Below are 27,310 nucleotides of genomic sequence, written 5' to 3' on the forward strand. Positions count from 1 at the left end.
ACAACAGATCCGAGCCAGGTCTGCGACCTACACCAGACCTCACAGCAACACCGGATCCTTAAGCCACTGAGCGGGGCCAGGGATAGAACCCACAAGCTCGTGGATACTAGTTGGATTCATTTCTGCTGCGCCACAGCAAAACCCCCCAGCTGCCTTTTAAGAACGGAACCCACAGGCTTGCTTACAGATTGGATGTGAGGTGCAGAGAAGAGGAGCCAAGAATGACCCAAGGTTTTGCTCGGAACAGCTGCAAGGCTGGAGTCCATAGAGATGCAGAAGATGAGGGAAGGACAGGTTTGGAAGGTATCAGGAGTACTACAAATGCAGGATGAATGAACGAAAATGAATGAATGAATCACTGAATGTCTTCTTTCTCCCAGGACTGAAATAAAAGTCCTCTCGCTCAGGGAGCGCTTTATGTGCCCAGGGCCAGCGCTGGAGCGTCCCCCTCAGAAAAGGAGGTAGCGGTTCCTTTAAGAAGGCCTCGTCCTGCCCCCACAAAGCCCTGCCCAGGAAGTGTCACGTGACCCTTGGTCCTGCAGAAGAGGCGGAACATAGGGCGGTTTGAAAGCCCGGCGCGCACCGCGGGAGCGGCGGTTCGCCTGTCATTGCGATGTCGGTGTTGCGGCCGCTGGACAAGCTGCCGGGCCTGAACACGGCCACCATATTGGTAGGCGTCAACAGCCGCGACTCCCCCGCCCGTCCTTCCTCCTAAGCTGCGCCTCTGCTCTCCCAGCTCTCCGAGGTGCCTGGCGCGGGCTATTCTGGCAGGGGTGTGGTGGGCGGGAGAGTCACGCTCTGAACCAATCGGAATAGCGGTCCTCTTGAGGCCGAGGGACGTGCCCACCAATAAGTGCGCGGCAGACTCTTTCCCAGTTTCTGATTGGTGGGACGGATGGGCGGGGAGACCGCGCGCGGCGGGGTGCGGGGTGTGAGGTGTCCAAGACTCGGTTTTCCTGCGTGGCGGGGTCTGGCCTCCCGGAGAGACGAGGCCATCCGAGGGAGGGTCCGGAGAGGTCGTGAGTGCAGACCGGACAGGACAGGAGCAGGTGCCAACCTCTGATCCTCACCCGTGCCTTCTGTAGCCGTCTCGGTAAAGGGCGCCTCGCGTGCTGGAGCCGGAATCTTGGGGTGCAGCTGTCTTAAGTCTGTGGCCTGATCCCCAGGCCCTCTAGCGGGACTGCTATGCCCTGGTATCAGTCCGTCGCCTTTGCTCTCTGCGCAGCTGGTGGGCACAGAGGATGCTCTTCTGCAGCAGCTGGCCGATTCGATGCTCAAGGAGGACTGTGCCTCGGAGCTGAAGGTGTAAGTAACCTTATGCCCGGGGTGTCCGATCGCTGACCTGGGCGCGAGGGAGAGCGAGGTGGGGGTGAGGGGACCGCCAGAGAGGCGGGCGCCAACCTCTGGGCGCCCTAACGCGTGATCTGGCCCCGTTTAAGGTATCCTACACCACTCTCTGTCACACACTTGTTCTACTTTCCTCTAGCACTTGGCACCGTAAGAAATTTCCTTGTTCACTGGTTTGTTTACTTGTTAACAGTCTGCCACCCTGAGGGACCCCAAGGTCAGCCCCCTTGAGGACAGGGACTTTGACGTTCGCTCCCAGTGCCTTGAGCAGTACGTGGTACCAAGTAGATGCTCACACAACCCCCAGATTTGGAGAAGAGCTGACTGAAAAAGTTTATTTTGTTTCCTTTTTCTAAATGAAAAGGCGTAGAAACAGCTGCTGAGGGGAGTCAAGTGACTGAATATATGTGGGTGTTATTCTCCTGATAGAAAGATAGCTCCAGGGCTCTATACTGAAGGAGAATGATCCAGATCTAGAGGGTATTTCCTGTATGGGAATTGGAAATGCCCCCTTACTAGTTAGAATAAGAAGAGAACATAACCTTCCCCTTGAAATAAAGATTGTTCATAGGTCCATCTGTGCTCTGCCTATCTTGCCAGGCTCTTAGGCTGTAGAACATCAAACACATAACCACAAACCTCAAACCCATAGCTCAGAAATAGGAAAGGATTAAAAACAAAAGTAGTTTAATTAGCATCAGAGTAAATGGAAAATATGGGCACAGTTGCCTACCTTGAGCAAGACGGAAAGAAGTGTCATGGAAACCATTGCCAAAAAAGAGCAAGTCACATGGCATGCAAAAATCGGAAGAGGAAACCCCTCTGGAAAGAGGAGAACAAGTCTTTTTGAGTGCTTTTTGCCACTGAGACATTTAATAAGAATGCGGATTTTTAAAAGACGCATTCAAAGCCAAGTGATAACACAACAGAATGAGAGGAAAAGAGAGGTTTCAGAGCTAAGGGCAAAAAAAGATCAAAAAGAATACCATATAAGATCTATCTAATAAATGTATAGAAACAACAAGGAGTAGAGAAGACTTGGTTGAAAACTTAATTATTTACAAAGACGAAAGATTTGAGAAGGTCACAGCAAAAGAGTTCAAAGTGTAATAGAAGAAAACTATTCCCAGGGTACGTATATCTTATTGCAGGAAAGGTGGATACAGAACACTTCCTGCAAGTTATATCTTACCTAAGTCATTGAACCTCAAGAGTAAATAACTCTTCAGACTTTTAGGCAGGAAAAGCAAACCACCCATAAAGTCATCTGTTCATTCCATTGCCAGATATTTCCAGTTCTCTGCTATTTGGAGCATTTGGCAGGAAGCAGAATTGCACCTTTTTTTTTAGGGCCACACCTGTGGCATGTGGAAGTTCCCAGGCTAGGGGTCCAATCAGACCTGCAGCCACTGGTCTATGCCATAGCCACAGCAATGCCAGATCCAAGCCTCATCTTTGACCTACACCATAGCTCACAGCAACGCCGGATCCTTTAACCCACAGAGCAAGGCTGGGAATCTAACCAGGATCCTCATGGGTACTAGTCGGGTTTGTCACCACTGAGCTACAAAGCGAACTCCCAGGGTTGCACTTTTTGACCTTTTATGGTTATTGGAACCCTGTGACTGATTCTGGCCAATGAGTTGTGAGCAAGAAAATGATTGTCTCTTAATTGCTCAAGTATTTAATTGCCCGTGAGAGACACTCCTCAGTACCCTTTTCTGCTCCCATGGCAACCAGCAATGTTCTAGAGTGGCAGCTGAAGCTGCCTTCATCAGCCGAAGCCCAAAGTTATGGTTAGAGCAAAATATAAATGTATATAACAACAACAGTAATAGTAGCAATATAAATGTACATTGATAAGTCTTGTCCAAATGGTAGGATAAATTATAAGAATGTTAATTTTCTCTCTTTTCTTAAGAGAGAAAAAATCCAATATAGATGAAATTAAAACATACAATTAAAAATGATAACCTACTAATTTTTTCATAATCTTTTAAAATTGGGTTCTTTCAGGAAATAATTTCTTGTGGTTAAAAAGTAATTTATCCAGGGAGCTCCTGTTGTGGCTCAGTGGGTTAAGAATTTGACTAGTATCCACAAAGATTGCGGGTTTGATCCCTGGCCTTGCTCAGTAGGTTAAGGATCCGGCGTTGCCACAAGCTACAGTGTAGGTCACAGATGCAGCTCAGATCTGGCCTTTCTGTGGCTGCGGTGTAGGCTGGCAGCTCCAGTTCCAGTTCACCTCCTAGCCTGGGAACCTCCATATGACTCCATATGGCACAGACCTAAAAAGAAAAAAAAAAGAGAGAAAAAAATATAATTTATCTAAAGTCCATCTTTTTTTCAGTTCTACTTTAATTTACTTCTGTTAAATTCAAATAAAATCAATACTATTATATTATTTTTAGATTATATCTACTGTATTTAGTGTCTGAATGCATTTACATTATGTACCTGGAGAGATGTTTAGAGAAATACTCTAACTTTAATGGTAGTAACTTCTAGGTAACTGAACTCTTAAGGGTATATGTGGTTGTTTTTTTTTTTTTAACTTTGGAGCTTTTTACGCTTTTTTGGTATACTTGAATTATAAGCTGAAGGGAGAGGGCAGATAAGAAATAGAGATAATATGTGGAAATTGGCAGAAGTAGAGGATTCAAAAACATTCTCCGAGTGGATATTTGACAACCTGAGACTGAGTCCAGATAAGAATGATGGGGAGGGGGAGTTCCCTTCATGACTCGGCGGTTAATGAACCCAGCTAGGATCCATGAGGACTCAGGTTCGATCCCTGGCCTCACTCAGTGGGTTAAGGATCCGGCATTGCCATAAGCTGTGATGTAGGTGGAAGATGCAGCTTGGATCCCGAATTGCTATGGCTGTGGCATCGGCCAACAGCTGCAGCTCCAGTTCGACCCCTAACCTAGGAACCTCCATATGCCATGAATGTGGCCCTAAAAAGCAAAAAAAAAAAAAAAAAAGAATGATGGGGGTGACTTGCCCAAGGTCACACAGCTGGTCATTGACAGACCCCAAATTTCGGCCTACTTTTTTTTCCTTCCTTTTTTCTTTCTTGGCTACACTCATGGCATGTGGAAGTTCCTGAGTCTGGGATCAAACCCATGCTACAGAAGTGACAATGCTGGATCCTTAAGCCTCTATGCCACCTGGGAACTCCAGTCCTATAATTTCTTTTTTTTTTTTTTTAATTTAGGGCCGTACCTGTGACATATGGAGGTTCCTAGGCTAGGGGTCAAATCGGAGCCTCCGCCATAATCACAGCAACGCCAGATCTGAGCCAAATCTTTGACCTACACTTCAGTTCTCGGCAACACCAGATCCTTAACCCACCAAGCGGGGCCAGGGATCAAACCCGAGTCCTCATGGCTACTAGTCGGGATTCATTACCACTGAGCCACAACAGGAACTCCTCCAGTCCTGCAATTTCTTGTTTCACAGCCACTTGGCAAATTCCCTCCCCCTGCCCTCCAGTGTGACTCGGCCCCGGATTGACTTGATTGTGTTTGTCATCAACCTGCACAGCAAGCACAGGTAAGAGCTGGGCACCGGGGGCCGCCAGGGCTCTGTAGACCTGGCTGAGGGGTGCGCCAGGACGTGGCCTCACTTGTGATGGGAAGATGAGGACAGCAGCAGAGGCTGCCTGGGGTGAACCTAGTTGGAGAGGAGCGAGGAGCCAGCAGGCCCCGCAAGATGTTTCAAAGACACTGGCAAATCCCAGCAGTGTCACCTGTCATTTAGCCAGTGCTCTCTGAAGCCTACTCTGTGTCCCTGACAGCGGCCACAGACACGGATGAAACAGGTCCCTGTCCTCAAGGTGCTCCTCGTCCTGCCTGGGCCTTTGAACAGACAGTTCTGCTACCTGGGATACGTCTGTCAAAGAAGGAAGCCTTGGGCCGTGAGAGCCCACACAAGACCTCTGACTCCCAGGGCTTAGGCCGAGGTAGACTTTCTAGTGGAGGTGACATCCAAACAGACTCCCAAGAGATAAGGAGGAGTTGGCCGAGTAACGAGGAAAGTGAGCAGAATGTTCCAGGTGAAGGGTTAGGGCACAGAGCGGGAGGATCGCTGTGCGTCTGGAGGACCGTTAAGGCCTGTGCAGGGTCCCAGCTTAGTCTGGTGTGGGGCTGTGACCGTGGCAGCGTGTTGGTGCTTAGGGCCTGGCCTGGCCTGGCCTCTCCATGGTGCTGGCAACCCTGGGGACAGGACTGCAGCCAGCCTGGGGCATACAGGAGGAGGCGTACCCTCTCCCTCCTGGGGCACAGCGGGCTAAGGGCAGGACAGGACCCCACACAGGGACCAAGGCAATCACCTGGCCGTGAGGTGGGGGTTAAGGGGGTGGGGTGGGGGAATCACCTGAGAACCCAGGGGCAGAGACGCCAGATCCACATGGCATCAAGTCCAGATCACAGCAGCTGACCAGTTGGGGACGGTCAGCAGCAACCTGGGCCCGTGGCAGGGCCCAGAAAGGGCTGAGATCGGCTATGCTTGGCAGAGGGTCCTGGCTCAGCAGGGCCGTTGTCTGGGTGAGCTCTCTCTGTTCACTAGAAGGGATGCTGGCCCGGCTTTGGCAAGATCCTGCTCCAAAGCCACAGTTAGGGGCAGGGCCCTCGTGGCTCTTTGCCTCAGGCCCTGTTCACTCTGGCCGAAACCTGACCGAGATGGTGTTTTGGCCAGGAGACAGCAGAGTCCTTCACCACCTGGACACCACTGAAGGAAAAAGCCTCAACCCAAGAGGTCAGAGTGCTTTGTTTAGCAGAAAAGAGTATTTTCACACCACTGATATGACTTAAAATTGCTGTAATCTTATTGGATTACATTTGTATTTATCAACATTTTAAAAAGACACACACGGTGACCCAGCCATTCCAGTTCTAGCATCTGTCCTACAGAAACATTTTCTGGACGTGTAAGGATATGTGGGAAAGAATGTTCATGCAGCCTTCTTTTTTTTTTCTTTGTTGGCTGCCCCACGGCATGTGGCGTTCCCAGGCCGGGGATCAGATCCAAGCCGCAGTTGTGACCTAGGTCACAGCTGTGGCAACACCGGATCCTTTAACCTACTGTGCCCAGCTGGGGATCAAACCTGCCTCCTAGCACCACAGAGACGCTGCCAGTCACACTGCACCACAGCAGGAACTCCCATGCAGCATTCTTCGTAATGGTGAAAAACTGGAGGCCGTTTGTTTATTTATTTTGTCTTTTTCGGGTCACACCTGCAGCATATGGATAGTCCCAGGCTGGGGGGGTCAAATCAGAGCTACAGCTACCGGCCTGCACCACAGCCACAGCGACGCCGGATCCTTAACCCACTGAGCGAGGCCACCAGGGATGGAACCTGCGTCCTCGTGGCTGCTCGTCAGATTCGCTTCCGCTGAGCCATGCCGGGAACTCCCTGGAGGCCATCTAGATGTCCATCGCAGGGAAGAGGGTTTGTGGTACTGTGTGGTCATTGCAAGGAATGAGACAAGGATGTCGAAGCCAAGTAGACCCAACCGGATGCTTATACTATCACTGTCTGCATTTGCATATGAAAAAAATTCCGGGAGACTCACATCCCAGACTGTTGGCAACAGTTATCTCCGGGGAGTTGGGACTGAAAGGGTGGTGCTGAGAATGGGGACCTTTTATTTTATTTTATTTTATTTTTATTTTTTTGTCTTTTGTTGTTGTTGTTGCTATTTCTTGGGCCACTCCCGCGGCATATGGAGGTTCCCAGGCTAGGGGTTGAATCGGAGCTATAGCCACCGGCCTACGCCAGAGCCACAGCAACGCGGGATCCGAGCCGCGTCTGCAACCTACACCACAGCTCACGGCAACGCCGGATCGTTAACCCACGGAGCAAGGGCAGGGACCGAACCCGCAACCTCATGGTTCCTAGTCGGATTCGTTAACCACTGCACCACGATGGGAACTCCGGGACCTTTTATTTTTTTACTTAACACACCCATGTTTACTATTCGATTATTTTATGACCTTGAGTCCCGTTGTCATTAAAAGTAGTTTTATCTACGTGTAACTGGGTCACTTTGCTCCACAGCAGAATTTGACAACATTGTACCTCAACTATGAGATAAAAAAAAAATTTTTTAAAGTAGTCTTAAAAGAAATGGAGCAACAGAGTATTCCTCTAGCGCTGTTTCCTGTCACCCTCATCTCATTGTCTGGCCTCTCTGGGGTCCGAGGTGTGGGGGCCTCTGCTTTCTGTGCTGTGAGCTTTGTCCTCTGCTCTGTTTTCTCACCCCGCCGCCCTAGCCTCCGGAATGTAGAGGAGTCCCTGCACCACGTGGACGCCGCCTTCTTCCTAGGGAAGGTCAGCTTCCTTGTCACCGGCGGTAAGTGTCCCCCCCGCCACCTGCTGCTGCCCACCCCCCACCCAGGGCGAGCTGCCGCTGGGCCTATGGACTCCCTGCTGAGGCAGCCCGGGTGATAGAAAGAACATGGGCTTGGGAGGGGGTTGGGATGGACATGTACCCACTGCTGGGTATAAAATAGGACAGGTAACAAGGACCAACTCTACAGCACAGGGAAATCCACTCGATACTGTGTAGTCACCTATATGGGAAAAGAATCTGCAAAGGATGTGCAAATATGGATAACTGATTTACTTTGCTGCGCACCTGAAAACACAACTCTGTAAGTCACCTGTGCTCCGGTAAAATAAGGAGTTCCCGTTGTGGCTCAGTGGGTTAAGAACCTGACACAGTGTCCGTGAGGATGCGGGTTCCATCCCCGGCCTTGGTCAGTGGGTGAAGGATCCAGCATTGCCTCAAGCTGCAGCATAGGTTGCGGATGCGGCTTGGCTCCAGTGTGGCCATGGCTGGGGTGTAGGCCGGCAGCTGCAGCTCTGATTTGATCCCTGGCCCAAGAACCTTCATATTCCTCATGAAAAGAAAGAAAAAAAAAGAAAAGACCATGGGCTTTAGAGTCTGACCTGTTGTTGATCATTATAAAGCAAATCTGAACTGATCATTCAGCCAAGTTAAATCCGCTGAAGTAATAGCTTAGCGGTGCTTGGTGGCTCTCTGTGGCCTTCAGAGTAAAATCCAACCTCCTGGAGTTCCCGTCGTGGCTCAGTGGGTTAAAGAATCCGACTAGGAACCATGAGGTTGCAGTTTCGATCCTGGGCCTCGCTCAGTGAGTTAAGGATCCGGTGTTGCCATGAGCTGTGGTGTAGGTTGCAGACGCAGCTCGGATCTGGCATTGCTGTGGCTGTGGTGTAGGCCGGTGGCTACAGCTCCAGTTGGACCCCTAGCCTGGGAGCCTCTGTATGCCGTGGGTGCGGCCCTCAAAAAGACAAAAATAGGAGTTCCCGTGGTGGCTCAGTGGTTAACAAATCCGACTAGGAACCATGAGGTTGCAGGTTGGATCCCTGGCCTTGCTCAGTGGGTGAAGGATCCGGCGTTGCCATGAGCTGTGGTGTAGGTCGCAGACGTGGCTCGGATCCTGTGTTGCTGTGGCTCTGGCGTAGGCCGGCGGCTACAGCTCCGATTCGACCCCTAGCCTAGAAACCTCCATATGTCCCTGGAGCAGCCCAAAAAGACAAAAATAAATGAAATAAACTAAAACCCAACCTCCTGTAAAGGCACAAAGTATTTTGCAGTCTGGCCCCTGCCTTCCTGTCTAGTCTCATGTCCGATCCCTCTTCCGTTCTTTGGTTCAGCTTAGAGTTCTCTGGACAAGTCCCGCGTCCTAGCCGTGTGGACAGTGGCGACAACAGCGTCCTCTGTCCTGAGCCCTCATGTGCGCCAGACACTCAGCACCTTGCGTTTATGTCACTTAGTCCACAGCGGCCCTGCGCGGTCGGTACTGTTTTCTCCCTTCTACAGCTGAGGAGGCCGGGCTCACGAGGTTGGGTAACTGCCCAGGCCCCGCAGCTAAAGAGCGTGCGGCTGAGCTGGATTCACAGCTGGGTGGCCGTGTTCTGGAGCCCGGGCCTCTCCTGCTTGTACCGCGGGGCTTCTCACACACGTCTTCCTCCTCTTGGCCCAGCCAAGCCCCATCTTCTGCCTCCTGAGGGCCGCCTTCCTGACCAGCCCTGCCGTCTGGGCCCTCGGGGCGCCCCTCCCACGCCCGCCTCAGCAGAGGGCACCCTGCTGGCAGAGGGCACCCTGCTATCTTCCCCGCTGCTCCTTGCAGGGCGGCCCGGCCCAGATGCTTCTCAGCGCCGCTGAGCGCAGGGACACCAGGTCACGGCCGTGTGTTCGTTCATTGACTCTCCAGTAACTGAGCAGTAGACCCGTTACTGCCTCACTTCTTAGACGAGGAGCTCGTGTGCGTCCACACAGCACCCTCTCCAGGCCCCTTCGGCCGCATCGTCCGATTTGGTCATCCTGGCTGCCCTGGTAACAAGGAGAACGGGATTGTCACCCATGATGAGACGCGTAAGAAACTGAGGCCCAGAGAGGGGAAGTGAATTGCTTTGCCCAGTGCTTCCCACTGCAGCCATCCGGGCAGAGATGACAGGGGTGGCTTTTTGTTTTGGGCCGCACCTGCGGCCTATGGAGGTTCCCAGGTTAGGGGTTGAATTGGAGCTGCAGCCCCTGGCCTATACCACAGCCACAGCCACACAGGATCCGAGCTGCATCTGCGACTCACAGCATAGCTCATGGCAACGCCAGATCCTTAACCCACTGAGCAAGGCCAGGGATTGAACCCGCGTCCTCATGGGTACTCATCAGGTTCTTTACCCCGAGCCATGACGGGAACTCAGGCATGGCTTCTTTGCAGCCGGGCGGGAGAGCCACTGCAGCATTCACCGCAGCACGGTCGTGAAGCTGGCCCACACCTACCGGAGCCCCCTGCTCTTCTGTGACCTGGAGGTGAGGCCCCTGATCGCGCAGGTGGGGCGGGGCCGTCACGCGCAGGGGGCCCACTGGGAATGCTTCTTGGGGGATCGCCAAGTACCCAAATGAAGGGGCCCCTGGTGTGGAGACAGGAATCCTGGCTTTCCCACTCACTGCCCTCGGCAGGTCACCGTGAGCCTCGGGGAGCACACATGCAAAGTAGGGCGACGCTCTGCGGCTTCTGGAGCTGCTCTCGGACGCCAGGCGCCTTCACCTCTTGCTTTTGCTTTGCTCTCTTGACGCGTCCCTAAGTCTTGTATGTGGATCTGTGGATCCACATTAATGCCTCATTCCTGCTGCGGAGTACGTGCCGTGAGGCCAGGTCTCTTGTCGACTCCTTTCTTCCCTGGATCGCAGACCTTGTCCGGTCCCAGCCCGGGGCAGGGGGTCCAGCAGGGGTGGGTGGTGGGCAGGTGGCTGGATGGATACATGGTGTTGGTTCTGCCCTGACTTGCTCTGTTGGTGTTTCTCACGAGGTGACACCTACCTGGGTGGGGAACAAAGCAAATTTATTCTGCTGGTGAATTTTGCTGTTCAGCCTCTCTGCAGTATGGGTCCTGATGACTTTTTGCTAAAGGGGCCTCAGGAGAAGTTGATGCTGCTCCCTCGGGGAAGTCTGCTGAGGGTTCCCAGGGCCTGGGCTGCCCCCACCCCCCGTGCACCAGGCCTGCTCAGTTGGTTTTGGAGCCTGTTTATTGGAGGTTCGTCTTAAAGATTTGCGTTCCTGCTCTGTTCTGGGTCTTGCACCTGTTCCCAAAGGCAGAGTGAGGTACCGAGGGGACTGAGTCGGCATGTGGTCCCTCACCTGCATCCAGATCAGGGCTTCCTGCTCAGAGGGCTGTGGACCCCTCTGGGCTGAAGGGGGAAGAATTCAGGGGGTTTGTGGACTTGAGCGAGAAAACAATTACGTTGGGGTTTTTTTTTTTTTTTTTTCGGTCGTGCCTGTAGCATGTGGAAATTCTCAGGGATCGAACCTATGCCACAGCAGCGACCCAAGTTCAGTGACAACACTGGATCCTTAACCCCCTGCACCACAGCAGGAACTCCAAAAAGTTCCTTCTTGTCCTCTCTAATCCCCGAGTGAAATGTAGCCTCATGAGTGTTGGCAGAAGATGTGAGCGGCATTAAGCAGAATCTGCGTGTCAGCATCAGACACGGCAGACGTTGCTGGATCCTCTGAGGACGGGGCAGCTCGCATCAGAGCCGCCCTGCATCTCCTCGCTCAGTGCATCCATCAAGTGCCCGCCCTGCCCTGTCACACACGTGTGCTCCCTAGTCCCTCCAGAACCCCGACTAGACCACCACTCCGATTTCACAGAGAGGCCCAGGGCGTGCCTGAAGGGCCTGCCACTGCCAGGCTTTCCTCACAGCAGAAGAGGCGGCGGGTCACAGTCTCAGGGCTAGTAAGTCGGCAGAAGAGCCGAGCTCATCCGCGAGCTGAGCCCATCCTGTCTTCGCGGGCTGACTGTGGGCTGTCACGCCCCCCACCCCTCCAGCCTTCCTTTTTTTGGCTCTAAAGGAGCACAGGGTAACCCCTGCTCCAGGACCAAGTGCGGTGGCTGGTCCCCTTTGCAATGAGCATGCCATTCTGCGTGTGGCCGAGAGGTGGCAGGCTGCACCCGGTCAGGGCTCATCCTCCAGCCTGAGACCATCTCTCCAAAAACGTCTGTGGCCGACCTTCTGTTTCCAGCCATCAGACCTGGCACTCTCTCTCCCCAAGCACCTAGTCGGCACTCCTCATACCTGCGTTTTCCCTTTTGGGGCACGTCACGGGTGACAGGTGATAAGGTAAGGGCAGGAGGACTTGAGGACGCCTAGTCCCTAGCTCAGGTGACTGGTTAGGGGGCCCCCTTCCCGCGTTAGAGAGGGAGCAGGGGAAGGAGGAGGTGCTCTGGCGCCCCCTGGAGGTCACGGAAGGGCATCTGAGCATCAGTGTTTGCTCTTCAGCAAACATTCATGGAGCGTCTGGTTTGCCCGCACGAACTGGTGCCAGGCCCTGGCACAGCCTTGCTGCCCCTACCGAGCCACACAGCCCTGGGGCCCACAGCCCTCGGAGGCCCTGCTATGGGAACCGCCCTCCGCCCGGTGAGGACCCCTCTCTGTCCGCCCCTCCTCTCCCTCCCAGGTGAGGGAGCCCCTGGGGCCTCTGCTACCCGGGCATCAGCTGGGACTGGCCCTGGTTCAAACCCCAGTTCTGCCAGCCCTATGTGTCTCTGGGCAGTTGACCTAACCTCGCCAGCCCTGCTGCTGGGCCTTCATTTCTTCCGGAGCAGGGGTCACGGTCTCTAGTGTCCCCGGAGGGTGTTTGGAGGGTTTGGAAGCTGAGGTGAGGTGTGGCGTGGACAGCTGTCCCCCCAGCCCCCTCTGGCAGCCAGGGGAGCCTCACCGTCTTCTCTGCTCGTCCTCTGCAGATAGAAGACTTCCGAGCCACCATGGCACAGCGCCTGGTCCGCATGCTGCAGATCTGCGCGGGCCACGTGCCCGGCGTCTCGGCCCTGAACCTGCTGTCCCTGCTGAGGAGCTCCGAGAACCCCTCCCTGGAGGACCTGTGAGGGCCACCACCCTCGGGCTGCCCCTCCCCACCGCTTGGTCCGGCTCAGTAAACATTCACTGCTGCCGAAGACCAGCCAGGGCTTGAGAGACCCAGGTCACAGGCAGTCCCCCTCAGGGCCCGGGGTCTCTGTGCTCCAGCTCCAGTGGGAGAACTGGGGTTGCAGGGGTCGGGGGAAGCCCAGCTGGCGGCACTCCAGCCGCCCATCCCATCCTCACCCCAGCAGAGCCCCGGGTCCTCGTCCACCTGACGTGTTACATCTGCTTAAGACTTCATCTGAACAAAGGATCTGTGGCTAAAAAAAGTTTGAAAATCACTGGTCTCATCCACCACTTTGATTCTGCAGATGAGAAAACTGACTCAGAACAATTACAAGTCAGGCAGTGAGAGCTTGGACTCTCGGGGCCCAATCCGACTCCACATCCTGGCCCTGCCAGCCCCCGCCCACCTTTTTTTTTTCTTTTTTGGCTGCCCTGTGGCACATGGAGCTCCCAGGCCAGGGATCAGATCTGAGCTGCTGTTGAGACCTAGGCCACAGCTGCAACAATGCCGAATCCTTAACCCACTGTGCCAGCCCAGGGATCGAACCCGCGTCCCAGCACTCCCAAGACACTGCCACCAATCTTGTTGCGCCCCAGAGGGAACTCTGGCCTTGTCATCCCTACAGGGCCTGCTTGTTGCCTCCTGGAGCCTCAGTTTCCCCAGGTGGAAAATGGAGGTCGTTCTGCTTCCTTGCCGTGTTGTAAGGGTTGAATGAAATAGTGCGGGTGATGCGCCCGGGTGGTTTTACCGCATGCTTGTTGCGTGCTGGATGTATTTTGTAATAAACATATTAAAGCTTGCACAGCGCCAGGTGAGCACCAAGTGAACAGTAATTTGGACTATTATTTGAAATCACGCAGAGCTAGTTTCAAAAACTGACACAATCCAGGAATTAGACTGTGACTTCTTAAATTGGTGAGAATTAAGTGAGAGAGTCTGGCCGGGGGGCTGGTTTCTGGGTTGACAGCAAGAGATTATGCAATGACTATTGCCTTCCTTCTCCTTTGGGTCTAATGGGAATTGGTGGGGATTCCCTTGTGCATCGGGTTAAGGATCCGGTGTTGCCACAGCCGTGGTGCAGGCTTCAACCACAGCACGGATTCGGTCCCTGGCCTGGGAACTTCCACATGCCACGGGTGCAGCCAAAAAAAAAAAAAGTAATAGAAAAAAAATAAAAAAGAATTTTTGGAAGTACTGGGTTACATTCCAGAGACCCTGGTAGCCAGGCCTGGTCTCCTGTGGGTCCCCTGTCGCCAGCTGGGCCCACACAGGGCGCTTTGGGGCTGAAGAGGACTGCTGGGAGAGGCCTCGGGAAGACAGCCAGGTCCTGGCTCCCTTGGAGTGTGACAGCGCCCTCCCACCTCCACCCAGCTTGTGCCCTCTGTCCTCAGGACCCGGGACTGTCCCTGCAGGATGCCCTGGGCCGTGCCAGCACCACGGGGCCTCTGCACTGACGTCACTGTGGCAGCCGCAGCCCATGCCCTTCACTGGGGCAGGTGCCGTGAGAGTGGGGCCCACCTTTCTCTCCTCCTTGGGTTCCTTCCAGACCTGGCTCATCGCCCCACCCCGAGTGCTCAGTAAGGTTTGCAGACACCTGGCTGGCCTCCAGCAGCCCCCGGGGCCCCCGAGAACCCCAGATGCAGAGATTCTGGTTCAGGTCCCAGGTGACACCCGAGCCTGGCGGAGCTTCACACTTTGCAGAGCTCACGTTCATGCCTGCCGCCCTCCCAGCAGACCTGTGAGGCCGACCGTGCTGCCCCATTTCAGCTGATGAAACAGATCGTGGTCATCAGAGGCGCAGGCGCAGTCACGTAGCTCATCGGCGGCAGAGCCAGCTACTAGCCTCAGGTCTCTGCCATTTCTCTCGGCTTGTTCTCTCCTGCGCCTGATCCCTGAACAGAGGTTTGGGCCTCTCTGCTGGGCCGGCCCTGAGCCGAGGGCACGGAAACGGTGGACACACAGGCCTGGTGCCAGACAAAGCATCTGGAAGGGCGGTCTCTTCAAACGTGGCTCCCACCTTCGGGGCCCCACTGGCACAGGGAGGCTTCGCGGAGGGGAGGATGGTGAGCAGAGGAGCACCCGCCACCCCAGGAGGAGGATGGTCCAGGCCTGGGGCTCCGAACACGAGGATCCACCAAGACGTCCCTCGGCATTTGGGAGGGGTGGCCAGCTGCGCTGAGGTTGGTGGGTCCGGCGCTCCCGGAAACCAGCATTGTCAGCCCCTCAGGAGCCTGGACCATAAAGGGCAGGGCTGCAGGGCAGAGCCAGGGCCGGTGGAGGGCAGGGGCTGAGGGAGCATGATGTCCCAGGCTGCGAGGGCAGCGGTGTGGGCACAGCCCGCCTACCTCTTCTGGCCTTGTCATTTTGGGCTGGAGAGAAGCGGGGTCCTCTGCCTCCCCGCCTCCTCTCCCCCAGCCAGCACAGGGCACGCTCTCTCCCTGTCCCCGCTCTGGTCTCTCTGCCACATTTTCTTCGCCACCTGCTGCCATTTAACAAGAGAAATGGCACCACGTTCTCCAGCCGAGGCTCTGGGAGCCTTCCAAGTGCCAGGGTTGGGGCACACGGTGCTGTCACTGCAGCCAGTCCCAGCAAGCTCGGCGGGGCCGGTGACATTGTCCAGGAGACACTTGTGACCATGGGAAGTGATGGAAGGAAGGCCAGTCTTTATGCCCCTGTGGTGCCCGGCACTAGTACCTGGTGCTAGGGAGGGAGACAGGAGAGCCTGGCGCTTGGCTGTGTACTGATCTCACGAGCTCAGGCAGGTCACGTAGCCTTGGCATGCCTCAGTTTCCTCATCTGTGGAATGGGGTCAGGATAACTGATGCCTTTCTTCCCAGCTGGTTGTGAGGACTGAGAACAAGAAGCCTTTATTTTAAACATAAAATCTGGAGCAAATGGGAGTTCCCTCTGTGGCACAACAGGAACAGCAGTATCTTGGGAGCGCTGGGACACAGGTTCGATCCCCAGCCCAGCACAGTGGGTTAAGGATCTGGCATTGCCTCAGCTGCGGTGTAGGTCACAACTGCGGCTTGGATCTGACCCCTGGTCCAGAAACTCCACACGCCACAGGGTGGCCAAAAAAAACCAGCTTGAAGCAAATGTAAGACTTCTCGGGCCGGCCACGGTCACAGGTGAAGGCGGTTATTGAGGGTGGGCTCGGCCCCCTGGGCTGCAGGTCCGAGTGGCTGCAGCCTGAGGCTCCTGGAGGAGTTGCCCTTCAGCTGGGCCTGGGCGCCGCGGGGTCCATGCGCTCCGAGGGCACAGCGGAGGGAGTGGGTATTGGGGGCCCCGGCTGTGTGGACGAGGCATGGGGCTGCCAGACGGGGCAGGGCTTGATCAGGGTCACTGGTTCTTTTGTGCCCTGAGGCCCAAGGAGCTCGCATTCTCCGTAGGAAGCCGCCCAGACCCACGCATTCTGGCCCCAGTTCTGCCTTGTTATTTCCCAGCCCTGCCCAGGGGAGCAGAGCCTCCCGCAAGGAGGGGGTGCCGCAGCGTGGCACCTGTGTCTCCTCCACCCCTCAGCGAGCAGAGGCAGGGGCAGGCTGAGCTGTGGCTCCGGCAGGGCAGCCCGGCCGCAGAGGGGAAGTGATGCAGTGGGAAAGGACCCGGCCCTTGAGTCCCACTGACTTGGGGTCTGCGGCCAACATGCAGTGTGACCTGGGGCTGCTCACTTCCTGTCTCTGAGCCACATGGTCTGCTGCGGTTCTTGTGAGGCTCAGAGAAACTGAAGTGCCTGACACCGCACCTGCCCGGCTACGCCCTCCTCAGACGGTGGCCCAAGGGATGGCTGGTCGTGCCCGGGGTTGTGGTGGGTGAGGTGAGCGCCAGAGGTTCTCGAGATGCAGCCCTGCCACAGCTCGCCTCCCCCACACACACCCGGCTCTGGGCCAGGTCTACCTGGCAGGACTCCAGCACGGAGGGGCCTTTTCCAGAAGGAGCCTGCTGGCTTAGCAGCCCTTCCCTCAGTCTCCCCTGGGGCCATAAAGCTGCAAGCAGAGAATCTTTGTGAAGGGACTTCTCAGACCCTTGGAGAGGCTGAGTGAGATGGTGTGGCGGGCTGCCCAGTCCTGCACCTCCCCCCCAACATCTGCTGAGTCCCAACTGAGTGTGACCCCGTGGACTAGGGGGTCCCTGAGGAGCAGCTCTGGGAGGGAGGGTAGTGGGCAGTAGTCAGTGCCCCCAAGCTGGACAGGAGACAGGCTTCCTTGGTCCCCCTGTTATATCTGGGCGATGCCGACAACATCTGGGGGCCCTGCGAGCTAACATCTGGTGGCTGCTTGGCCTGACTGCATAATAGCCCTGCAAGGCCAGGCCGGGGGGGTGGGGGCAGTACTTGGTCCCCTTCTAAGCTGGACCCAGGCCCCCCCCCCCAACTCCAGTGTCATCGACCTACAGCTATTGTGTCGCGGGGGCAGGGATGGGAGCGCTCAGGGGCTGAGTGGCTGCCTGGCTCATCCCTTTGCCTTCTGAGCCTGCTTTGTTCTTTGTAAAGTAAGAATCACGTTGTCACCTCCCCCCGCAGGGTGGAGGCGAGGGATGCAGGTGACATGCAGGGCGCAGGGCCAGGCAGGTGGGGCGCGGGAACGCTGCGTGCCGCCATCCTCCAGGCTGCGGGGCCGACCCCTGGGCCTTGCCTGCACGTCCGCAGACATCCCCGGGGGGTCGCTCACACGTCTGTCCGTCTCTTCCAAGGTCTCACAGGGCCTTGCCCAAGTCTCTGGCCCTCCTACCACCCTTCCCTCCTGAATTTTTCTCTCCAGCGCTTGTCACCTTCTCACCTAGTACATGGTTTTAGTGTTGGAGTTTTGACTCTGTGCTTCCTTGCTGTCTCCCTAAGAACCTAGGACAATGGTGTCTGACGCACAGTAGGTCTCAGAAGGTATCTGGTGAGTGAATGGAGGTGTCTGCACATGGGGTCGGCCTGCGCCTTCAGGGCAGCCGCCGTGTCCCTCCTGTGTGGTGCCCTGAATGATGCCTGGGGGAGGGATGGCCCCTGCGAGGTTCCCTGCTCCTCCCCACCAGCCTCGCCACCCCTGCCCGCCACCTTACACCCCGCAGGCCTGGCCCAGGAGCTGGGGACTCCATTCCCTGTGGCTGTGAGGCCAAGGGTCAAGGTCTCCTTTCCCACCGCACTTGAAGGGGCCCTGTCTCCAGCCCAGGGCCACAGTGAGAGAAGTGCAGGGGCCGCCCTGGCCAGAACAGTGCTAGACGGCACGTGTGTGTGTGTGTGTGTGTGTGCGTGCGCATGAGTGTGTAAGAAGGGGCTTGAGGATCAGCAGATGAGGCCTGGGAGAGCCGGACAAGGATTTTACAACTGCCTCCTGGGTGGGCACGACTTGCCCTTGTGCAGCCTGAGTTCCAGGGGAGAGGGACCCGGGGCTCTCCGGCCTCCCCAGGACTCTGTACAGACCTCCCTGCCTCTCCCTCCCCCTCTCGGTGTCCAGAGGCCCAACGTTGCATCCTTCCCACTGTCCCCAGTGAGGGGGACTTTCTGGGAGTGTCCTGTACGTCAGAGCTAAATACACGAGAAAGACAAGGGGAACCCCTGCTCCGGGGGCTCCCGGCCGCTGGGACAAAAGCAGGTGGAGCCAGAGAGCCAGCTCCTAGGACGGGCCTGGAGGAGCAGAGACGAAGGAACAGGTCACACCCTGAGGCCCCTCTGGGACCCACGAGACCTGTTTTTCTGTCTGCACATATGGAATTTAAAGGCATAAAATAAGACTGGACTGAAAGGTTCCAGCGTGAAAACAGACTCCCGCTGGGGACAGAGAGAACTGTCCCTTCTTAATCAGAGACCTCTGTGGTACTTGGGGTTCTTTTCATGAAAATGTGTCCGGGTATTACTCATAAAATGACAAATAAAACTAACTTTTAGGTACAGAACACATGTGTCTGCACTTTCACATCCAGATCTGGGCCTCTCTGCCCCCGGGGACCAGCCCTCCCTCCACGACATTGTCCTTGAGGCATGAAGGACACAGGCCGCACTTCACGGTCCGCTGGCCACAGACCCCAGCCCGGCCCCCTTGTAGGTGCTGGGTCATCCCTTTGGCCCTAAGAGCCCCAATTTCCCCAACTGAAAAACTGACGTCACGCTGGCACCTGTGTCAGAGCCATCGGGAGGGTGTTTTGTGGGGTATTTTGGGGACACGGATCAAGGGAGACTCCCTTTTCCCTGACAGACTTAAATTAATCATCTTAAAAAAAAAAAAAAAACTCATCCAAGCACACAAACTTGAGAACACTGAGACATAAATTCAGTTAGAAGAGGTTTTCAGCAACAAAGCCCTTTTTTTTCTACTTGGGCACATGTGAGCTGATGATATCAAATGATTTAAAGTAAAAACTTCTGGGTTTGTTTTTTTTTTTTTTTTTTTTTTTGGTCTTTTTGCCATTTCTTGGGCCGCTCCCGTGGCATTTGGAGGTTTCCAGGCTAGGGGTTGAATCAGAGCTGTAGCCAGCGGCCTACACCAGAGCCACAGCAACGGCGGATCTGAGCCACATCTGCAACCTACACCACAGCTCACAGCAACGCCAGATCCTTAACCCACTGAGTGAGGCCAGGGATCGAACCCGCAACCTCATGGCTCCTAGTCGGATTCGCTACTCACTGAGCCACGACGGGAACTCAAGTAAAAACTTTTGAAAGAACGAGGAACATCTGCTTGAACCACATTGATTTTTGAAACTTTAATTTCTCTCTCAGTCATAACTCATAATCAAAAAGTAACAGAGGAGTTCCCGTCATGGCTCAGTGGTTAACAAATCTGACTAGCATCCACGAGGATGCGGGTTCGATCCCCGACCTTGCTCAGTGGGTTAAGGATCCGGTGTTGCCGTGAGCTGTGGTGTAGGTCACAGACCCAGCTAAGATCCCGAGTTGCTGTGGCTGTGGCCGGCAGCTGCAACTCCTATTCAACCCGTAGCCCGGGAACCTCCATGTGCCGTGGGTGTGGCCCTAAAACAGAAAAAAGAAGCGATGTAGATTTAAGTTTAGAAAAATAATAAACTTGGGAATTCCCTGTCGTGACGTGGCTTAAGGATCCAGCATTTTCACTGCAGTGACTCAGGTCGCTGCCGTGGTGCAGGTTTGATCCCTGGCCCCGGGAACTTCTACATGCCACAGGCACAGCTCCCCACCCCCCAAAAAGTTAATAACCTTGACCTAAGAGCTATGTTAATGGAAAACACACTTGTGGTTGCCAAGAGGGAGAGGGAGGAGGGGGATGGACGGGAAGTTTGGGGGTGATAGATGCAAACTCTTACCTTTAGAATGGATCAGCCATGGGGTCCTGCTGTACAGCACAGGGAGCTAGAGCCAATCACTTGGGTTAGAACATAATAGAAAATAATATGGAAAAAAGTATGTGTATATATGTATGACTGGGTCACTTTGCCATACAGCAGAAATGGACGGAACATTGTAAATCACCTATAATGAAGGTTTTTGTTGTGTCTTTTTTTAAGGAGCTATGTTAAAAAAAAAAAAAAAGAATGGCTCAGTGGTTAATGAACCTGACCAGCATCCATGAGGGTGCAGGTTCGATCCCTGACCTCGCTCCGTGGGTTAAGGATCCGCCGTTGCTGTGAGCTGTGGGGTAGGTCACAGACACGGCTTGGATCTGGCGTTGATGTGGCTGTGGCATAGGCCACAGCTACAGCACCGATTCGACTGCTAGGGAACCTCCATATGCTGCGGTTGTGGCCCTAAAAAGACAAAAAAAAAAAAACTTGAGGAATAACCTGACTTTTACTACATTGGTCTGAGGGTGAAATTTCTATTCTTCACTGCTAAGCTGTGGAAGTGGAGATTCGAGCACTCCCCCCTTCCCTATTTATTATTTATTTATTTATTATTTACTTATTTATTTATTTAGTCTTTTTAGGGCCACAGCCGCAGCATATGGAGGGTCCCCAGGGGTCGAATCAGAGCTGTAGCTGTGACCTACACCACAGCCACATCAACACCAGATCCGAGCCGTGTCTGTGACCTACCCCCACAGCTACAGCAATGCTGCATCCTTAACCCACGGAGCGAGGCCAGGGATCAAACCCTCATCCTCATGGATACTGGTTGGGTTCGTTACGGCTGAGCCATGACGGAAACATCCCCCCACTTCCCTATTTAGAAGGTGCAAGTGGAAGGTCTGTCTGGAGTCAGGTGCCCCACACACCATCAACACCAATCCTGCTGCCCACTCTGTGCTTGGCACTGCCCAGTGCAGGCACTTAGGAGGCACTGGTAAGGGTGAAAGTGGAGCCTCTCTGGTTCTCCCTCCAGGTGGCCGGTATAGAGGTGGCTCCTGTGAGTGGCCTCCCCTCTCCCGGGGACAGGCTCCCCCTCCAGGGTCCCAAGACCCAGCCCACTTGGCCTGAACATCTGGCTGGGGGGTGAAGAGATGCCTCATGCGTGGTAAGGGCCCTGCCACCCTGAGGGTTGCAGGTGAGAACAGCACTAGTAGCGATGGGGGGGGGGGACGGGGGCCCAGTCTTTAGGCCTTGCCCCCACCCCTCTGCCCTAAGGAGGCCCTTCCCTGCCTTGGCTCCTGGCAGGCCCCTGGCTCCCCCACCCCCTCACCACACACCCCCACTCACACCCACACCCACCGCCCTGGACCCACTTCTCCTTTGCAGTTGCCCCACCGCCTACACCTTCCTGCTACGGAGTTGCTGGCCCGTGGGCAGGGGACGGAGAGGCAGTGGGCCAGGGCGGCTCAAGGCCAGCCGGCTCGGGGTTCTGTGTGAGTCCTCGTGTCCCCGGAGCCAGAAACCTGGGGGCCGGCCTTGCTCCCCTCACGCCATAGCATCACTCTTCCCTCCTAAACAGCTGCTGGCTGCTCCCTGGCCCTGAGTCATGGGGGGAGCCTCCTTGCTACTCCACTCACCCTGTCTCCAACCCCACAGCAGGGGGAGTGTCCCTTCGAAGGCACAGCTCAGACCCTCTCCCCCACTCAGGTACCTCCTGGGGCTCCTCACTGCCCAGGGCTTATGGCTTGCGGCCTGGCCCGCCTAGCTGCAGCCTCAGTCTCTCTCCCTCGGCAGCACCTCTGGAGGCAGGGGCCAGGCCTGTCCCCAGAGTCGGCTTCCACTTTCCCAGCTCCTGCTTTTGCCCTCTGCCTAGAAGGTTCCCCTCCCCTTTGAGCTGCTGAAGATCTACTCCAGCCCCTAAGCCCCCTCCCTGCCCCAGGGACCGTTAGTCCTTCCGCTGTGCACCCCCAGCCCTGAGTGCCCCAGGGTCTGGCCAGGCCCACCATGAGGCTCTAAGCCCGTGGTCCATGCTGAGGCTCTCTGCCAGCCCCCTGCCCCGGGGGAGGGGGCAGCCAAAGTCCAGGAAGGCCCAGGGGGCTTGAGTGTCCGCCTGACACTCAGTGTGAGAGACAGGTGGGGCTTTCCCAAACACTGGTGAGTGGAGACACACAGAAGAGGCCCCACAGAGACACAGGCGAGCAGGCCAGGACACACACAGCGCTGGGAGGAGGAGGCGGGGTGGGTGGGCTGCCCACTTAGTGCCTACTGGGCCTGGGCCTGTCTGCTCATCTGTTGATCTGAGCCTCCCTCCTGCTTAGGATCTGGAGACCGAGCTGCCCCCGGTCTGTGCCCTCCACTCCAGCCAGCGGTTCTGACTGTGTCACTCCCTGCATGGCTCTCAAGTGCCCTTCTGGCCAGAATCCGAGCTTCTCCCAGTTAAGGCCCCAGCCCGGCCCTCTGGTTCCAGCATTCCCTGGCCTTCGTATTTGGCCCCTAGGCCCCTTGTTCACCCTGGGTGCCACCCCCCCCCCCCCCCGCCCCGCAACCTCAGTTCAGCAAACACCTTATCATCTCCTCCACAAAGCCTTCCCGTCCCCTGTGGTACCACCTTCACTGATGCCGTGCTGTGAGGTGTCGTCTCCCCCATCGCCACCACCAGTGTGAGAGTCCCCTGGGGCTTGGTACCATGTGGGGGCCCTCAGGATGTCTTCGATGAACTGACCAGCTCTGCGGGAGAAGGGCAGGAGGGCTTCCCAGAGGAGGCAGCTGGGGGGTGATGGCTAGTGGGGAGCACCTGGGCCTATGGGCTGGCCTTGGGGGGCAGGGCAGAAGAGGCCTCCCCCAGGTCTGTGTCCTCTTCAGGGACCCATCCTCTGCTCCCCAAGGGCGGGCCCTTGTCTGAGCCCCAGCCTTGTCCCAGTGCCCAGCAGGGAGCCCGCCCCGTGGTTGTCTGGGGGTGATGGTTGAGTGGCTGAATGGAGGAACCACAGATAGAAGGTCTGGGGTGCTGAGGCCCTGGCTAAGAGTGGTCCCACCCCGTCCCACCCCAGCAGGCAGGAGGGCGGGGCGGGGCGGAGTGGGTGGCGGCCCCTCCCGGTTTCTTCCCCGTGGGGCAGCAGAGGCTAGACTCTGTCCCGGCAGGGTGTGCAGACAGGCCTGGGCTTTGGCAGCATGAGGCGAAGGGCGAGGAGTCTGAGGGGCAGGGACGGGCCGGTCCCCACGCAGTGCCTGCAGACCCAGTGCTTCGACTTGCTGGTGCGCAACTGCGTGGCCTGCAGCCTCCTCCGCACGCCCGATCCTGGACCGGGTAAGCGTTGCCCGGCTCTGGCCGTTGGAGCGCCGGGGCAGCCCTGGTGGAGGGAAGGAGGGTCCTGCCACCGAGGCTCGCGCCCCGCCAGAGCCGCAAGCATGGCCCGCACCTGCCCAGGACCCGGGCTGGGGCATCAGTTAACGGGGGACCGTGGGCTGGAGCCTGAGTGGCTCAGCCATGCGGGCTGCGGGCTGGAGCCTGCGCGTGGCCGTGGCCCCTCCTGCTCCTCCCCCCCGCCCCCGGCTGTCCCTCCCCTCCCGTCCCAGCCTCGCCTCCCTCCGACCTTCCCCTACCCTCTCTTCCCTCCCCTCTGCCCCCTGACCTCCCTCTCCGTCCCCTCCAGCAGGCGGCCCGAGCAGCCTGGCTCCCGGGACGGCGCTGCAGCCGCAGGAGTCGGTGGGGCCCGGGGCCGCCGAGGCCGAGGCCGCGCTGCCGCTCCCGGCGCTGCTCCTGGGCGCCCCCGCGCTGCTGGGCCTGGCGCTGGCCCTGGTCCTGCTGGGCCTGGTGAGCTGGAGGCGCCGCAGGCAACGGCCCCGCGCCTCGGCTGCCCCGGAGGCCCCGGAAGCCCTGGACGGAGACCAGGACGGTACGTTCCCCGTCTAGAAGAACCGAGAGGCACTGCCCAGTCCGGGAAGGTCCGGCCCTGGGGGACGGGGGCCGTCGGAGGGGACACATGGCCCTAGCGGGCTAGGGGCCCTGGGAAGGGGGTCTGAAGCCAGGCAGATGGAGGGGGCGGCGAGGGGCGCCGTCTGAGATCTCAGGCTGAGCGGGGAGCAGCGGCCCTGCCCAGGGTCCCGGCCTGGTGAGCGCCTGAGTGAGGAAGACGCGGGCTGGGGACCCGGGGGAGGGAGGGGTCGCCCTGCCCTCGCTCCTGGAAGGCCAGACTGACCCCCACGCCTCCTCTCCCAGTGTCAGCACTGCCACTGCGCAAACCCTCCCAGCACTTCCGGTCCCGAGGGCCCATCATGTGCCACCCTCCCCCTCCCCACCGCCGCCTAGGGGCTTCCTCGCCTGACTTCTCTCAGAAGTCGGAGGGCTCTCTCTCTCCGGGGAGGTTCCAGAAACGGGATGGCGGAAGGCTGTAACCCAATCCTGACCCTTCACCCCCCCACCCCCCAACCAGGGCCCCTGGATAATGACATCGTCCCCTCTCCTGGAACCCTGGATGCCACTGCTCCCATCTGGCTTCCACCCAGCGAAGACCCAGCCACCACCCCACCTGCCCACAGCGTCCCTGTGCCAGCCACGGAGCTGGGTTCCACTGAGCTGGTGACCACCAAGACGGCCGGCCCTGAGCAGCAGTAGCGATGGAGGGGACAGGAGGCTGCCCTCAGGCAGAGGCTTGGAGGTTGAATTCGGCTCCTCTCCCCTCGTCCCACCTGCTTCTTTACTGAGAGTCAAGCTGCTCCCGGGCTCATCCTGCAGAACTATAGGCACTGCAGACACAGGGTTCGGACTACATAGGATCCTATGGCGTGTTCACATTTGGCTTAAAATCAGACTATCTTTGGCAGCCCTCAAAGCCTGAGCTATGTGCCTTTGAGGGGTTGGGCACCCTGAGTAGGCGTTTTTCTTTAAGCATGGGGAAGCCACCATCAGCCAAAATGAGTCTAGCTAGGAGAAGGATCAAGTGGGAGGATGCCGAATTTGTGGCTGTATGTTGTATTTCTTTAATACTTGCTCTCAGAGTCGTTCTGCTTTTAAACTGATGCCAATGACAGCAATGAGTAACCAACTGACCCTTTGGGATTTCGCACAAGGTAATTCTAAGAAATAGCCTGGATTGTCCTGATTCTTTGGTACCTGTACCCTAGGGTCAGCCCTGAGTTTGACCCAACCTGCTAGAACTTACGATGCCAACTTTACCCTGGTGGCCGCTTCCAGAACCCCAGGCTCACACTTGGGAGGAAGTCTACAGCTTCTGGGGCTGGACTGCAAATTCACACCGAAGGTACCCTGGCAGGCCTCTCCATCAGAGACCACCTGGAGTCCTAGCCGCCTCTAGAGCACTCTGAGCTGTACACAGGGCAGGGCCCAAGACCTGCAGGAGGCTCTTTTGTTCAGAGGCCAGGGCAGGCCTGTAGCCTTGAACCAGCTGGACCTGATATCCCTTGAGCTCCCTTCTGTGGCCTGTCCTCCTCAAGTGCTCAGGTCACTTGGCCATTCTGTGCCAGCTCCCTGCAGTCACCCATCATCCCAGTGGAACTGTTCCTCGGACACTGGTGCCCCTTGCCCTGGAGAGTGGAGCTGAGACCATCTCTTCCAGTTCTGGACCACACTGTGAACTCAGCTGGCCACTGACTCTCCTGCTGGCCCTCCTACACAGAGTTAGAAACAGTTGACCCGGACTTCACCCTGGACAGTGCCATGGAACTTGTCACAGTTTAGCACCCCCGGAAGGGGCACTGGACGGGGAGTCAGAAGATGGGACCCTGGGTACCAGTTTGTTCCACTTGTAGGTCCTTGACCCTGTTCTGTTCTGCGCATCCGATGCTTTCTGCCCGCCTCTCCCTGACCTGCCTATCAGAGCTGCCCAGCAGATACCCACCTTGCCTGCCCACCCCTTTCCCAGCTCAGAAGAGTCAGCAGTCAGCAGCATTTGCAGCCTCGAGGACCACCTCTCCCTCCTGAACCCGGCTCAGATGTCCCCCGCTCCCTGGCTGCCAGGTGGCTGGGGTGAGGTCAGGGTGGGCGCAACGGGCAGGACAGTGGGAGGCAGGCCCAGAATGGGCCCATCTTTCCCCTTCTCTCCATCTCAGGGTTGGGGAGGAGTCTGAGTTGTTCCCAGCCATGCCTGTCTCCCACCCCATCTTTTCCACCGCAGCTGGGGGTGGGGGCGCCTGGAGGTGAAACAAGTGGGTGAAACCCCCCTGGGGCCCAGACATGCAAACCTCGGGCACCACTGTGTGCCCACTGAACCCCTGGTCTGGTCTCAGTTTCCTTTTAAGAAAAATGGGGGGAGGGGGATACAAAGCTCTCCTCCTGGCCCGTGGCTCTCCCAGAAGGACTGGGAGGGAACTCGAGAGAGCACACACTCCCCCTCCATTTTGCAGATGAGAAAACTGAGGCCCAGAGAGGGGGCCTCATCCAGCAAATCGCAGAGGGCAGTTCCCTGGGGAGGAACCAGGAGCAGAGGCCAGGGGATGGGTGGACAAGAATGGGGTCCGTCTCCCCTAAAAAAGCCCCACCTCCCAGAGGCCTCCATTTTCTAGCCCTCCATCCTGGCCTTGCTTTCTAAAGAATCTTCTGGAAGTGAATGTATTTGGTCTTCACAACAGGAGGAGGGGAGTGGGTACTTGTGTTTGCTTTTTTAAAAAATGACTTTTATTAAAAGAACAAAAAGTTGAGATGTGTTTTGTAGACACTTTGGAAAGTTCAGGATGGTAGTCCAGGGTGGAGTCTTCTGGGAAGTCACCCCAGATTCAGAACACCAGGGTTGAGTAATCATTCTATACATGGAAATTCATATCTTGACTATCATATTTGCTGAATTTTGTCTTTAAACCAAAGTTTTCATTTGTAAACTTTTCCACTTGAGTGTTTTCGACCTCTGCTATTGTAACTGAGGCAGTAGCACCTCTTTAAACATAAATCTTTGCCTGAGTCTGTTTCCCAGAAGGAGAGTAATTTCAGCCACAGGCCTTGACCTTTTTTTTTTTTTTTTTTTTGCTTTGCTTTGCTTTTTAGGGCAACACCTGCAGCATATGGAGGTTCCCAGTCACCGACCTGCGCCATAGCCACAGCAACGCCAGATCCAAGCCACATCTGCAACCCACACCAACAGCTCATGGCAACACCGGACCCTTAACCCACTGAGCGAGGCCAGGGATCGAACCTGAGTCCTCATGAATCCTAGTCGGGTTTGTTAACCGCTGAGCCATGAAGGGAACTCCAGCCTTGACCTTTTTTAAGGCCTCTGTTGGTCAAATTGCTTTCCTAAAAATC

At 56.4% G+C, this 27,310-nt stretch overlaps 2 protein-coding genes across 8 annotated transcripts; both read left to right on the plus strand.

Annotated features, from left to right (window-relative positions):
* The first annotated feature begins 522 nt into the window (after positions 1–522).
* CENPM (centromere protein M) lies at positions 523–13,640 on the plus strand. 6 transcript variants are annotated; one of them, XM_047786112.1, is made up of 6 exons: positions 523–670; positions 1,226–1,305; positions 4,810–4,902; positions 7,624–7,703; positions 10,099–10,190; positions 12,626–13,640. In XM_047786112.1, the coding sequence occupies exons 1-6, from the start codon at positions 614–616 to the stop codon at positions 12,764–12,766; spliced, it is 543 nt and encodes a 180-aa protein (XP_047642068.1). In that variant the 5' UTR covers positions 523–613; the 3' UTR covers positions 12,767–13,640. The 6 variants fall into 6 exon arrangements, with proteins under 6 accessions (XP_047642068.1, XP_047642070.1, XP_047642071.1 ...); XM_047786114.1 differs by lacking the exon at positions 12,626–13,640 and adding an exon at positions 10,792–11,146 and having other exon boundaries at positions 536–670; XM_047786118.1 differs by lacking the exon at positions 523–670 and adding an exon at positions 677–745.
* Positions 13,641–23,135: 9,495 nt separating this feature from the next.
* On the plus strand, positions 23,136–26,712 carry TNFRSF13C (TNF receptor superfamily member 13C). 2 transcript variants are annotated; one of them, XM_047786120.1, is made up of 3 exons: positions 23,136–23,362; positions 23,712–23,951; positions 24,489–26,712. In XM_047786120.1, exons 1-3 carry the CDS (start codon positions 23,227–23,229, stop codon positions 24,668–24,670), a joined length of 558 nt encoding a protein of 185 aa, XP_047642076.1. In that variant the 5' UTR covers positions 23,136–23,226; the 3' UTR covers positions 24,671–26,712. The 2 variants fall into 2 exon arrangements, with proteins under 2 accessions (XP_047642076.1, XP_047642075.1); XM_047786119.1 differs by having other exon boundaries at positions 23,137–23,362; positions 23,709–23,951.
* The last annotated feature ends 598 nt before the right edge of the window (positions 26,713–27,310 follow it).

The sequence above is a fragment of the Phacochoerus africanus genome, chromosome 7, assembly GCF_016906955.1.
Source record: "Phacochoerus africanus isolate WHEZ1 chromosome 7, ROS_Pafr_v1, whole genome shotgun sequence".
Taxonomy (NCBI): Eukaryota; Metazoa; Chordata; class Mammalia; order Artiodactyla; family Suidae; genus Phacochoerus; species Phacochoerus africanus.